General features: G+C 49.2%; 1 protein-coding gene and 1 non-coding gene across 4 annotated transcripts; both read left to right on the top strand.

The window, feature by feature from the left end:
* The first annotated feature begins 423 nt into the window (after positions 1 to 423).
* On the top strand, positions 424 to 527 carry LOC112932749 (U6 spliceosomal RNA). Its single transcript, XR_003237546.1, has one exon. It is a non-coding gene; the product is annotated as a U6 spliceosomal RNA (small nuclear RNA).
* A 1,891-nt stretch (positions 528 to 2,418) lies between these two features.
* On the top strand, positions 2,419 to 13,849 carry LOC112932698 (APC membrane recruitment protein 3). 3 transcript variants are annotated; one of them, XM_072745232.1, is made up of 2 exons: positions 2,419 to 2,557; positions 8,250 to 13,849. In XM_072745232.1, the coding sequence occupies exon 2, from the start codon at positions 8,270 to 8,272 to the stop codon at positions 10,694 to 10,696; it is 2,427 nt and encodes an 808-aa protein (XP_072601333.1). In that variant the 5' UTR covers positions 2,419 to 2,557; positions 8,250 to 8,269; the 3' UTR covers positions 10,697 to 13,849. The 3 variants fall into 3 exon arrangements, with proteins under 3 accessions (XP_072601333.1, XP_072601334.1, XP_025871459.1); XM_072745233.1 differs by having other exon boundaries at positions 2,436 to 2,557; positions 8,253 to 13,849; XM_026015674.2 differs by lacking the exon at positions 2,419 to 2,557 and adding an exon at positions 5,005 to 5,151.
* The last annotated feature ends 522 nt before the right edge of the window (positions 13,850 to 14,371 follow it).

The raw sequence follows: 14,371 nt of genomic DNA, 5'->3' as shown, positions 1-14,371 counted from the left end.
TCTGCCTATGTCTCTGCCTCTCTCTATCTCTCATGAATAAATATAATCTTAAAAAAAAATCTTATGGTAAGGGAAATAAACCAGATAGAAAAGGACAAGTATAGTATTATTCCATCTATATGAACAGTCAAATTCATATAGAAATAAAGTAGAATAGAGGTTACCAGCATCTAGAGGGAGAGACAAATAAGGAATTTTTGTTTAATTGGTAGAGTTTTGTTGGAGTGATAAAAATATCTGGAAATAGATCAAGATAATGATATACAACTATGTGAATGTACCCAATGATACTGAATCATACACTTAAAAAGTATTGGAATGGGAAATTCAATGTTATATATATTTTATGAGACTTTTTTTTAAAAAAAGAAACAAGCTGTGTTCATTTTTTTTAAGTTTAAACTTTTAAAATATAGGTAATTTGTGCTCACTTCTGCAAGACATATACTAAAATTGGAATGATACAAAGAATAGCATTGTCCCTATGCAAGGATGACATGCAAATTCATAAAGTGTTCCATATTTTTAAAACTAAATTTTTAAAAATAAAACAAAATACAGATACTTTTGAAAGAATAAGCAAACACCCAGTCATCACAGTAGGCCACATCATGTGAATGTATTCCCTAATGTGAGTTTGTTTGAAATTGTGAAGGACATCCCTCTTCAGGGGAACTAGCATGAGTACTAGGGTGCCTCTTGCCATGCCCATCCTTCGAGCCATCATCCCTCTTCCCCACGCAGCCATCTACTCCAAATTGTGGCTCTTGACCTTTTTTTCCCTCCAAGTTGACAGTCCCAGCTCTCTTATCCTTCCTAGGAGGCATAGGATCCCACTGCCTCATCTCCCAGTCTTCTCTGATGTGGGGCCACAAGGCTGTACTGAGTCTAATCTTCAAATCTGGAATTTTTGCACTCTAACGCAGTTAACAGGCTACTGTCATATTTGTGCTCATAGTCAGGTGAGATCCTTATTTTTTTTTAAAGAATTTTTTTTATTTATTTATTTATTCACAGAGACAGAGGGAAAGAGAGAGAGAGAGGCACAGACACAGGTAGGGGGAGAAGCACGCTCCACGCAGGGAGCGCGACGCAGGACTCGATCTCGGGTCTCCAGGATCACACCCCGGGCTGCAGGCGGCGCTAAACCGCTGCGCCACCGGGGCTGCCCAGGTGAGCTCCTTTGAATCTGTCAGAAAGCAAAAGTTATGGCCAGAAGGTCTGAGACCCACTGGTCAATCAAATAACCAGGGAGCAAGGCCGGACAAGAGAAAAGAAAAGCGTTAGAGCTACAGTCCAGAAAGGTGAGTCCTGATGAGAAAACGAAGTGTATTATAAAAGTAACAGAAAGCAAGTTTACAACAGAACAGTATTAAAAATGATTCAGGAATACCTGAATATTGGAATACCAATATTGGAAATATTGGAATATTGGTCAAAGATCTTTCCAGGGGTCCGTGGAGAAGACCTGATCCCATGTCTGGGGGGAAGATAAAAAAATTATATATTATAAATTATATATTTAATTTGTTTTGTTACCTAAAAGTCAAGTATGTTTTAAAACTCTCTGAAAGGACGAAAGTGGATGGCTTAGAATAGCTCTCATTGGCCAAAGGGTGACAAGTCGGAATGCAAAAGAGCAATTATTACTCATTGGATGAAGTTAAACGCACAATTGTCCTCAAAAAAGGAAAAGCTGAAGAAAAATATAAAGTCCTTGTAATGCAGAAGAGCGAAGGCCAGAGCAGAAGAAACTAATGTTCATTAACTTCCAGCAGGGAGGACTATGGAATCTGTGGGAATCTCTTCTTCCTTCAGGGCATAGGTGGAAATGACACGTAGACCCGCCTTTGTCTCTACCGAAGAGGGGAGGAATCCACTAAGGGAGCTCCAAGGGCCTCCCCCTGCCAGGGAGGGTCGGTCACAGCACGGCCGGGAGAGGGGCGCGTGTCGCAGGCTGCAGGCCCCTTTCCCGCGAGCCGGCTCCGCATCCTGGCATCCTGCGGAGGCATCCGACCGGCTCGGAGCTGCGGGGCCGCTGGAGGCAGGCAGGGGCCCATCGGCCGGCGCTGCGGGTCGCGGAGACCAGGGCTCCGCAGCTGCGCTGTGCGCTCCAGGGCTCGGGCCTCGTCGCAGCGCGGCCGCCAGTCGGGGACGCCGCTGAGCTGCAGCCGCCGCTGGGCCTGAGATGCGAACCGCAGCCGCGCGGGGACACAGCGGGGCTGACAACGCGAGGCGCACCGAGGCCCGGGCGGCGGCGGCTCCCCGCGCCCACACTCCGTGACGGCCCCTCCCCGGCCGGGCGCACTCGGCTCGCCCCGCCCCCGCCCTGCGCGGTCCCCGCCCCCGGCCCTGCGCGGTCCCCACCCCCCGGCCCTGCGCGGTCCCCGCCCCCGGCCCTGCGCGGTCCCCGCCCCCGGCCCTGCGCGGTCCCCACCCCGCGGGGCGCGCGGCGCCGGGCGCTGACCGTGGTGCTGAGCCGGGCGCGCGGCCGGGGCTCGGGCGCGGCTCCCGGCCCTGCCGAGGCCTCGTACTGCGACACTCTCGGCAGCCAAAGGTAAGTCGCCGAAGGCCCTAGGATTTAGGCTCGGGGGGAAAGAGGATGATCTGGGAATTTTCGTGGGCTCCTTCGCGTGATGGGAGGGCCTCCCGTTAGTGGAGGAACCGGGGGTTCTCTGGCTCCCTCCACCCCACAGTGTCCTGCGTAGGTGATGCCGAACCTGGGACCTGGGCGGGGGCGGGGGGGACGGCGAGGACCCTTTGAGGCCCGGGCTAAGGAAGGGGAGACAACCCCTGTGCACGGACGCAGAGGCCGGGGAAGTGCAGATAAAACTGGAGACCCATTTTCTTTCAGCCAGGAAACCCGGGAACACCTAGAGACTGGTGGGCCGGAACCTTCACTCCCCAAAAGGCCTTTTGTCTCTCCAACGTGGGGGCTGGGTGAATTGGTAATGTTCTCACTGCAGATTCTATTCCTGCTTCATTCTCCACCCCCCACCCACCCCATACCAGAGGCTTTCTCTCTCCACAATAGCCTTCACTCCATCCATCCTGAAGGTTTGGGCTTAGACAAGGCACCCTCTGCAGAGATAAACTATTGCCCCATACCTAGCCTGCCACTCTGACGCCAACGTCCAGGAAGGCCCTCAGGGCTGGTCTCCCCTCTGAGGCCTCTGCTTTCTTGTCACCATCCACCTGTTTGTATTTCAAGGCTTGTGATTTTACTGGATGTTGGGGGTGGAGCAGGGGAAAGCATGGCAAATGTCAAAACTATTAAGAAAAATGTTTATGTCTCCAAACCATTTTTATTACATATGTGTACCTGCGAGGTTTTTATATTGCTCCATGATATACCCAATCACTTTCATGTTAAAAAGGGAATTGTCTACAGCCATACCACCCTGAATGTGCCTGATCTCATCGAAAACGGGGAATTGAGGGGGGCACTTGATGGGATGAGCACTGGGTGTTGTGCTATATGTTGGCAAATTGAACTCCAATAAAAAAAAGAAAAAAGGGAATGAAGCTCACAGAATTACCTTCTCAAAGGGAAAAGAAAATCCTAGGTGGGTGAACTAAAGTTATCCGTCTTGTAGAAAAACAGTAGAATTACTTCATTTTCTCAATTTGCAATAAATCCATATCCAAGTGCATACTCTGTGTAAGGCACTGAGAGGAAAGGTTTCATAGAAGGAAAGTCTCTCACTGCTTACTCTCCACTAGGCCCTGCTCTGGCTCCTAATCGGCCTTCTTGCCTCCACTCCTAGAGCCTACTTTTCATTCTCATATACAACTGATATGTTAAAACTGAAAATTGACCCCTGTTACCCTTGATGGCTGGCTCTCCTTGGGGTATAGAATAAAAGCCAAGATCCTCCCTGTGACCTCAGGCCTGGTACAGTTTTCCCTGCTCATTTCCCAGCCCCATCCCACTGGCTTACTGCTCTGGCCACCTGGGCCTGTTTTCAGAGCTTGAAATCCTCAGGCCTGGTACAGTTTTCCCTGCTCATCTCCCAGCCCCATCCCACTGGCTTGCTGCTCTGGCCACCTGGGCCTGTTTTCAGAGCTTGAAATCCTCAGGCCTGGTACAGTTTTCCCTGCTCATTTCCCAGCCCCATCCCACTGGCTTACTGCTCTGGCCACCTGGGCCTGTTTTCAGAGCTTGAAATCCTCAGGCCTGGTACAGTTTTCCCTGCTCATCTCCCAGCCCCATCCCACTGGCTTGCTGCTCTGGCCACCTGGGCCTGTTTTCAGAGCTTTTAAATCATCCTTTGCTCCACAAGGCTTTTCTGAAGGATGTGCTCTCTGCCTGGAATATGCTTCCCACATCTTTTACCTGGTTGTCTTTGGCTGTCTTTTAGATCTTGGTTTAAATACCACATCTGTGAATCAGAGTTGATTAAATAAGTACACGGTGTGGTCCCTGTACTCATGGAATTTGCAAGTTCATTTTAGAGATGCAAGACTTGGTCCAGGGTCTTGGTGTCACTGAGACCCATCTTAGAGAGTGAGCACAAACTGTAGAATTAAAAACTCCGGACTCAGCATCCTTTCCAGGAAACTTAGATGTAAATATATGGCTAAAATGTCTCCAAAACATAAATACTTCACTTAAATAAGTAGTAGCTCACTTTCAACCACAGTTGGAGTCCTGAATCTTTGAGAATTTTTCAACCTCAATGGGGAGTATGAAGACCAAATAAGCACCAGAATAAGCAGCCAGTGATCACTGAGTGCTACAATAAGAAAGGACCAAACCAGGAAGGGACAGGGCTACTTTGTCCTTTGGAGAAGGATGTGGCGCATGGTAAAGGATTCCCTCTCAGGGGCTCAGTGAAGGGGCCTTTAGCTAAAAAGTTACAAAGCAGAATGTGCATTTTTGCAGCTGAGAACCTGTATCTCTTTGGCCTCAGGCAACATCAGTGCCAGCATCTGGCTGTCCAGATAAATTCCACTCTGTCCCTGAGAACTGTCACAGAAGGTAACTGCTCTTTCTCCCATTAGGCAATGGGCTTTCTGACCCCTCAGGGAGTTCCCACCCATGTCACATATGGGCTCCACATTTCTAAAGAGTCAGGCTCTGATGAAATATTTTAACGTGGAAGCTGGACTGAATATACACTGGATTTCACATGATTGCTCCAGTATTTTGTAAGTCTCTCATTCATTATTCTGAATCTTAGTGCTCATTGCCCTATCAATGCGCCAAAGTGTTAAATGAACTCAGGAAACAGAGTTGGCAACATTAGTGACACTGAGTCCAGCCATCTGTAGCAATGGCTGCTATTTTGGGAGGTCATTTTCCAAGTTCAGAATGTGGTGAAATTTCCAGTTTTGGAGGATTTTAAATCAGTTAACTGAACTAAGAATTAAGAAATCAGTAGTTTTATTTATAGAGGTCAATATCAGATAAACCATCTTAGTTCTTGTAGTTGCAACTTCTGCACATAGTGAAATGATCTTTATCGTGCTTACTTGAAGTTATTTCCAAGAGTATGGTAATAAGAAGACTTTTCTAAAACATAGAATAGAGATCTCATAATAAATATCTCTAAAATTTCTTGTCATAGAAATTATACTATCTTCAGTTACAATTTTTCTAAATTTGTGTGAGCTGTACTTTTTATTTGAATTGTCATTTTTGTTGTGATTTCCAAAACTCTTCATAAAAACACATTTTTTATTTGATTCTTAAATTTCTTATGAAGAGGAGTTTGGACTGTTGGTTCATAGAATGTCTATTGTGGTTAAGAGCACATGATCAGAATCAAACAGGCTCGATTTCAAATCTTACTTCTGTCACTTACCACATGTGTGACCTGGACCAATCTATTGACTTTACTGGACCTTAATTTCTCCTTTATAAAATGAAGGTTACTATAGTATGTCTCTTATAAGGTTATAGGCCAAGCACTCACCTGGTTAGATAGGTGCAAATCTGTGTTCTCCAACTCCAGAGTCCAGATAGTAACCACTATGCTGTGTATAATAAAACCCAACAGAGCTAGGCCACAAAGGGTGGGGGGTGAAAATAGGGTCTGCAGGTATAGGGTAGGAGAGGCATGGGCACATGCAACCTCACAGGAGGCAGAAAGGTGGCTAGAAGCACTGTTGCACTGTCCAGGGTGCTTCCATCAAGAGATGAACTGCCACCAGAACCAAGTTGAGGTTCTGTGGGTTTCTCTGGCACAGTGCCTGCCCTGTCTCCTGTCCTCCAGCCTAAAGTCCCAGGTGTCCTCTGCAGGGGAGGAAGCACTGCCAATGGGTGGAGGCTGATCAGCTTGCCCCTGTGAACCTCTGCAGTGGTAGCCTTGTAACCCCTTCTCATCTTCTTCAGCTTTAATGTCAACTGGGCTGTGAGGCAGCCACTCTGCTCACCTCCAGGTCCTCATGGCTAAGCATTTGAGAGACTCTGGAGCTGACCCTGAATAGCTCATAGCTATCAAGCAGCTTTCTGAAGTTAGCTGCAAAGCTCTGTGGGCAGTGGATCTGAGTGGCATGTAGGCTGACAGAGCCACTTGCCTTTACACCTGCTGCATCCCTTCCTTGCAGACTGCAAACTGTGGGGGAGTGAATTCAGGTGCTCCCTATGAAGCAAGTTCTTATGGAGAATCAAAGAAACCCCATACTCTCTCCCCAAATCTTTCCCTGGCCAAACTGACAGGACTGATTGGTAGGTTGCTCACCACCAAAAGAGAGGAGGACCTGCTGGAACAGGCTGAGCTGTGAGCTGGGTGCCTGTGAAGAGACAATAAGGGAGTCCAGGGAAGTTCTCAAGTGGTGCTCTTAGGCATCACCTTCTTTTTTCCTCTCGTGTGGGTCTTTAAACTTACTTCAAAGGCAACATTTTTAAAACTATAGAGTCTTGTTTGTCTCTCTCAAATAAGCTCTTAGCATAGGCTCCTTCCTCACCTTTACTCAGCTTCCACTTCCTTATGTTTTCCCACTTATGGGTCAATATTTACTGCTTCCTGAGTGTTGATAACTTCTTTCTATTTATTCAGTTGCTGGATCCTAGTGTTTCTGCCTTTGAAGGCCTTATAATTTCTCCTCTCTTTTCTGTGACTTATGACTGCAGCTTCTATCTGGAGCTTATCCCCACATACTCAGCCCACTTTAGTTGCCTTTTATGAATCTTTTCTGCTCAAAGCTTCTCTCCTAATTTATTCTGTCCTCCACTAAGATGTCAGAGAAATGGTCTTAGACCACCAGCTTTATTATGCCACTGTTTCTACCCACCCACTCACTCAGAAGATTTTATAGTTCTTCATTGGCCTCAGAGAAAGGCCACACTCACCAGCTATGCAAAAATGGTCAAGATAACACTCTTATGGGCTTCTCCCTCCCACAACCAGGACAGACATCAGTAATCAATCCCAACATCCTTTCCTATTGGACTAAGACTGGGCATCCATCTGGGTGGCACTCTGAATGCCACTCTGGGCATCGATACCTCTCAGGAATTACACAGAAGGTGATACCTGCTTGCTCTCCAGCCCATCATGTGCTGTGTCTATCCAACTTGCCTGGCCCTGGCATTATGCCTTATGCCTGACTCCTCACTTTTCCTTTACCATGGTGCCATCTCTCTTCTCAGTGCTCAAACTCAGCATGCACCATTAGATGCTTGGCTGTGCTTGCCCTGATGACCTTTGTGTAGACTGAGTCTTGTCTTCTCAGATGGATGCAATATCCCTGGAAGGCAGAATATATATCTTCTTTTCCAGCTGATAAGCACCTGTGTCCATCCCAGAAGGCAGGCTTGGGTTTCGCTTTGAGCTTTGTCTCTTAAATAAAAGCAGGAAGTTATTTATTGAATTCTCTGCTCCACCACTTAGAAAGTCTGTGACACTTCCCTTGTAAGGATGCTATTTGCAGAGTGCCTGGGCCTGGAAATGGGAATCTGACTTGGACAGATAAGCTCTGAGAGGATGCTGAGTTGAGTTGAGGGATCAGACTACAAGAGCACCAGACCCCCAACCTACTCTAATTTGGCTCCTACTGTGTGACTTTAAGCAGGTGACTTAACTTCTCTGGTATCAGCTTTCTATGGAGCAATGAACAGCCCTGGAGCAGTGAGCATGGATGGGGCCATTCTTATGTCCCTATCCCTATCTCCATGGAGGATCCAAGTTTAGATGTCAGAACTTGACTCCAAAGCCACTGTATAAGCAGAGGTAGGCAGAGGTCATTTAGAGCCATATAGGCCTTCATCTTGGATACTAAGTGCCTCCTGCTTTCCTTCACAGCAGCTTGGAGCACTGGCAGCATGGAACTGAAGAGAGGAAAGACCTTCATTAAATCCAGCCTGCAGATTTCCCACGAGAAACCCTCAGACCCAGCAGCTACTGCTCTGACCATGGAGGATGCAGGTCCCCGGTCAGTCTCACCAGGAGGGCAACAGCAGCCCCAGAGTGAGAGGGCCCCACAGGTTAGTCCCAGCACCCAAGGGTATGACAGATACCCCAGTAAGGGAGCAGAGCCAGAACCTGAGGTGGGGGCTGCAGCCTTCTGTGGGGCCACCTTCAAACTGGTGCGAAAGAGTAAGACTCATGAGAGTGTGCCTGGGGCTGGCAGGGCGAGCACGGCCACAGGGCAGCTGGTGGGCAGCACAAGCTTCCCAGGGCCCTCCAGCAGCCAGCGCATGATTGATTACCGCCACTTTGTGCCCCAGATGCCCTTTGTGCCAGCCGTGGCCAAGAGCATCCCAAGGAAGAGGATCTCCCTGAAACGACCTAAGAAGTGCTTTCGGAACCTATTCCACATTCGCAGAAACAAGACTGAGAACTTGGCCTCACTGGTGACCAAGGGGGAGAGCCTGTCCTCCTCTAGGGGCCCATCAGAGAATGGGGGGCAGCCAGGCAAAGCCTTCTTCCCCTTAGGTGAGGGGCTGGGGCCAGACAGCCTGTGTCAGGACCTATCTGACAGTGAGCTCCTCCTGCCTGATTCTTCCTTTGACCTCTGCAGGGCCCTTTGTGAGGATGTGGCCTCTCTCAAGAGCTTTGACTCTCTCACAGGCTGTGGGGAGATCTTTGCAGATGAAAGCTCAGTACCATCCCTGGAGCTGAATGAGGGCCTGGAGAGCCCAGCCCAAGTATCACAGGCCCTTGAAAACAAGGTTCTGAGGGGTCCCTTCCAGGGCAGCGTGGAACAGCTGGCATCACCTGCCCAAAATGAGATGTCTGACTTTGCCAAGTTCTGGGACAGTGTGAATCACTCTGTGAGGCAGCAGCACCATGCCCTACTGGGCCCATGGCTGGGGACAGACACAGATCGGCCCAGGCTAGATGCTGCTGGTCTTGCTGAGCTCCCCCTGTGTCCCTGCAGAGACCCCTACAGTGGTTCGAAAGCCAGCTCCATAGACACAGGCACCCCTAAGAGTGAACAGCCGGAATCTGTGTCCACAAGTGATGAGGGCTACTATGACTCCTTCTCACCTGGCCTTGAGGAAGACAAGAAGGAGGCTTTGAGCCCAGGCACACGTTCAGCTGTCTTCCCCCGGGACAGCTACAGCGGAGACGCCCTCTATGAACTCTTCTATGACCCAAGTGAGGGTCCTGTTGGCCCAAGCCTGGATGATGACCTATGTGTGTCTGAGAGTCTGTCAGGGCCAGCACTAGGAGCACCACTGTCCATGTGCAGCTTCCATGTGGGGGCGGAGGAGAACTTGGCCCCAGCACCAGGCCCAGACGTGCTCAGCCAGGGCTTTTTGCAAAGTTCCTGGAAGGGCAAGGAGTGTCTGCTAAAGCTCTGTGACACTGAGCTTGCCATCACCATGGGCATTATCAACTGGCTTCGCCGTGGCCCTGAGCTCCGTACCCCACCTGCCTCAGCCCCTGGGGAAACTGCAACCTCACCCAGGGGGCAGGCAGAGAAGCTAGGAGCTGGCTCTGAGAAAAAGGACTCAGATCCAGGGAAGCAGGAGAGCAGGGGGGTTGGGGCTTCAGATGCAAATAGAACCACTGTGGGTTTAGCACCCAGCAGGCGGGAGCTGTGGGCACATTCGGGTACCAAGGGCCCACTTGCTAGAGAGAGCAAGGGCCTAGCAGGACCCAAACAAGGAACCAGCAGTCTGTCCAGGGACCCATCTCTGGAATGTGTACAGGTCTCTGGGGAAGGAGGGACACAAGGCTGCCATGAAAGCCTGTTCTCTGTGGGGTCTGCAGCCTCTGCAGCAACAGACACTAACCGCAAAAACAAGCTCCCAAACCCTTGGCCTGGCTTCCAGGAGTCCAGGCCACCTGGGAATCTGGAGTGTTTCCAAGGTCCTTGGAGGTCAGGTCCTGGAGGAAGCACCTTTAATGTAGAGCCTTCCCTGACAGGCTGTGTGGCCCAGGTTGCAGCCCTGCAGATCCACTCAGACTGCCAGTCCCCTACTACACAGCCCCCAAGGCAGGACACAAGCAGTGGGCTCTGTAGGCAGCCTCAGGCCAGGAGCCCTGAAATTCTCCAGCAGAAACAACCTAACAGCTTCCCTAACATGTCAGTTGTGTGTGGCCTGCCCTCCCTGGCTAGTCCACTCCATAGCCCACAGGACCAGAGGTGCCTAGGCCACATCCTAGACCTTAGCCGGCTCAGGGTTGAGCCCACAAGGATGGATACCCAGGCTCATCGTGCCTCCACGGAGGATCAGCCCCCGCAGCTCAGTTCAAGGGCTGTGAATCAGGTGGCACATAGGAATCAGCTGGGCTCATAGCCCTGGTTGGCCTTGCTACACAGCTGAGCCCTAGGGGCCAACTGCCAGGAATTTTGGACCTCACTTCCAACAGCCAGTGCAAGTGATCCCCCCTCTGCAAGTGCCCCAGAAAGTTAGTACAGTTTCCTGGCCCATGAGGGCCTCCTTTGCAACCAGCCAGAAGCAGGGGCCCCCTAGGCCAGCCATAGCTGAGCCTCACCTGTAGCATGGGCCCTCACTCACCAAAAACTGTGTCTTTGTGGCCACGTTCAACAAAACCTAACACCCAAATCTCCATCCTTTGTCCCTGATGTAAGGACTGTTGGGGGGTTGGGGTAGCAGGACACAGGCAAGTGGAACAGAGCATTTTAATGTGGAGGCATCCATGCCTCAACCAGCTCAGCCAGGCCAGCCCAAGGCCAAGGACAGCTGCACCACTGCCATTGCTCTCAAAGTGTGCTTCACTGATTTCTCCACAAAGAAATGAAGACTCCAATCCCAATTGGCTGTGAAGTGGCCAAACCTGGCTTTTCCTTATACAGCATGTTAGAGAGAAGAGCTCAGGCTTGAACCTGATGGGAAGATAGCAGTACGTCTTATAAATGGGAAGTAGAGGGAGCCAAGAAATCTACATAGGAGTGGAAAAAAAATAAGTATATGGTCTAAGGCTTAGAGGTGGGATGTAGAATGGGAGATAGGCAAGTTGGGGGGCTGTGGATGAGCTCAGTAATGCCCACCAGCCCCACACCAGCCTGTTCTCTACCCCCAGAACAGGCAGCCATAGTGCACTGGAGCCCTGAAGGACTCCTTGTGGAATAAGAAGCAGGACCAGCCTCATCTCACTAAGAGCCTTGAATCAGCAGACTGTGCAACCTTGCCAAGGCTAGACCCTACAGACCCTAGTTGGGTGTTGGTGAATTCTCTATTAAAAATCAGACCAATAAAAAAAAAAATCAGACCAATAATTTTCCCCAACCCCTCTAAATGAAGCCAAGTATGGCAATGTTCTTAGGAAAGGAGCTGCTTGATTGTCCACAACTCTACCATTCTCACCATTCCACACTCTCAGCATCTTTGCCTCCCCATTCAGGAAAACTTACCTTGGAATGCAGCGGTAACTCTCATCTTCCTGAAATCACACCATGCACAGCTCCAGATGTTCAGAATCATGGAGGGAAAAGGTGGCCCAGATCCTCAGAAAAGGCAGGTGCCAGAACATCAGGTACAGTGATAGAGCCTGTATCAAGGCCCTCCTATCTCACCTGACATGCTGCAATGAGATGCAAAGGATGGGATGCCACAGACATGCAACTGTTTCTAGAGGAAAGGTCATCATAGAAAGAGGTAGGTCAGGTGGTGGGGGAGAAATTCCAGCCAAAGGGATGCAGTCTGACAGCTGACCACAGGCTGCTGTCTCTCCTGATTGCCTGAGGCTTCACTTCAGACTAGAAAATGTTCTGTGGCCCTCATTAACAAGGGCTTACTGGGGCCTACTGTGAACTTCTGTAGGCTCCTGACCAGGCCCATCCCTGTGACACTGAGGAAGATCAGACCAGACTTCCTAGAAAACCACAGGTGATTCCTCCTCCCAGGACCTCCACAAATGATTAGCATTATTGAGCTGTGCTGGGAGCAGGTTACACATGGAATAGTTTACCTCATCCCTGCATCAGCCTAAATGCAGATGTTGTCTTCATTTTTCAGATACGATACCAAGGTGCAGAGAGGTAATGTGACTTGCCCATGGATGCACACAGCTAGTGTGTGGGGCCAATAGGGTTTGAGTCCCACATATTGGCTCCTAAGGCCCAGCTGTTCATGAGGCTCTAGAATTTCTCTTGCTGAGCTCCTGCTGTGAACTCTTTCAAAGCCTTCACTCCTCCCTTCTTCCAGGCACACTCTGGGTGCCAGCTGTGTGTCTCTCTGTCAGCAGCCTGAGCACTTGGGGACAGGGGACATCCCTTATTGAATCAAGGCCCTTATCTCTTTGTACTGCACCTGAGTAGAGCAAGTGCTCAGTACATATTTACTTGTTAAAAGAATGAAATATCAAAAGGTTGCTCATGGTTTTCTGATTTCTTATTGAATGTAAGCCTGTGTCTAGAGAGTAGCAGAGTTAAGATTTTACCTTGCAGGATTCTGAGGGAGTGTTTCCTTGTTGTGACATGATGACTACTGGTGATGGGGTGAATCCAGTCAATCCCAAGGGTGTTGGGAAAGGCAAGGACGAAGGAGGTCCAGAGCCCGGAAGTTGTAGTGAGGGTGGTCTGCAGCGACCCAGCAACAGAGCAGCAGAGATAAGGAACTGAGGCCGTGCCTACCAAAGAGTCACCAGCCCAGTGACTCTCACTCTGGGAAGCATCTTGGGCAATCCTGACACCCTAGAAATTCTCATTCTCTGGATTGGGAGATCACAGCAGTGGCCTGGTAGGCACCTTGCTGAGAGAATGAAGGAGAGCCTTCCCTTCCTCTTAGGTCCAGTGGGTCTGAGAAAACCTCAGACCATCTCTCTCTACATCCCACCTCCTAGGCTGCCCTCCTCTGCGAGATGGGTACAGACAGCACCAGTTTGATGCAGGTCTCAAGCATATTGTCCAGGTGACTCACTGAGATGAAAGAATGGAACTACTGAGCCAGCTCCTGAGATGAGTGCCTATCCCAGTGTTAGGAATAGCATAGGCCTGAAGGACATTTTTAGAATTCTGGCCATTTCTACTCTCTCATTCATGCATGGCCGTAGAGGTCATAGGAGATTTTTTCTCCCATATAAAGTAAAAGTCCAGCTCACAGATGTCCCACAGAGCCTGAGTGACTCCCCAGGGCCACACAGTGGCAAGCAGAGGGCTGGGGTTCACCCTGGCTGCACTGTGCCTTTCAACCTTCCAGGCTTCCAAGGTTGTACTGGGTACTGGGAAGTGTTGGGGAAGGGGCCAGGCAGTCTCCCAGTGGTGGGGGTGGCCTGGGCCTATAGCAGGGTGGCCTGGGGTGCACCAGGAGGGCAGGACAGAGATCAGCAGGGAAGTGCTAGAAATGGGTAAAGGCCAGCATATGCTGAGGAAGATTCAGTGAACTACATCAGGGGGTACCTCTTTCCTTTCCTGGTTTCTTATTTTATTTTACTTTTTATGGAATAAATATAAGATTCAAAACTCAAAAGACAGAAAACAATAAAAAGTGAGTCTCCTTTCTTCTTTTACCCTTCTGTTGTTTTGATTACAAAACTAATTCCCATTTACTACCAAACCAAACAATGTGAAGTGCTGAGCATCCACTTCCCTGACCTCAAACACTGAATGTGTCCTCAGACCCTTTTTATACCCATACGTGAACACACATAAACTTCAATCTTTTTTACTGAACAGTATATCACAGATATCTCCTATTTTATTTAACATATAGTGTATTATTGGTTTCAGAGGTAGAGTTTAGTGCCCATTACATCACTTGCCCTCCTTAATTCCCATCATACAGTTACCCCATCCTCCATCCCCTCCCTTCCAGCAACCCTCAGTTTGTTTCCTAGAGTTAAGAGTCTGTGGTTTGTCTCCCTCTCTGACTTTGTCTTATTTTCTTTTTCCTTCCCTTCTCCTGTGTTCATCTATTTTTTAAAAGATTTTATTTATTTATTCATGAGAGACACAGAGAGAGAGAAACAGAGACAGAGGCAGAGGGAGAAGCAGGCTCCATACAGGGAGC

Source organism: Vulpes vulpes, unplaced genomic scaffold (genome assembly GCF_048418805.1).
Source record: "Vulpes vulpes isolate BD-2025 unplaced genomic scaffold, VulVul3 u000000703, whole genome shotgun sequence".
Taxonomy (NCBI): Eukaryota; Metazoa; Chordata; class Mammalia; order Carnivora; family Canidae; genus Vulpes; species Vulpes vulpes.
Note: the sequence above shows the minus strand (reverse complement) of the source record. Positions and strands in the feature narration are given on the sequence as shown.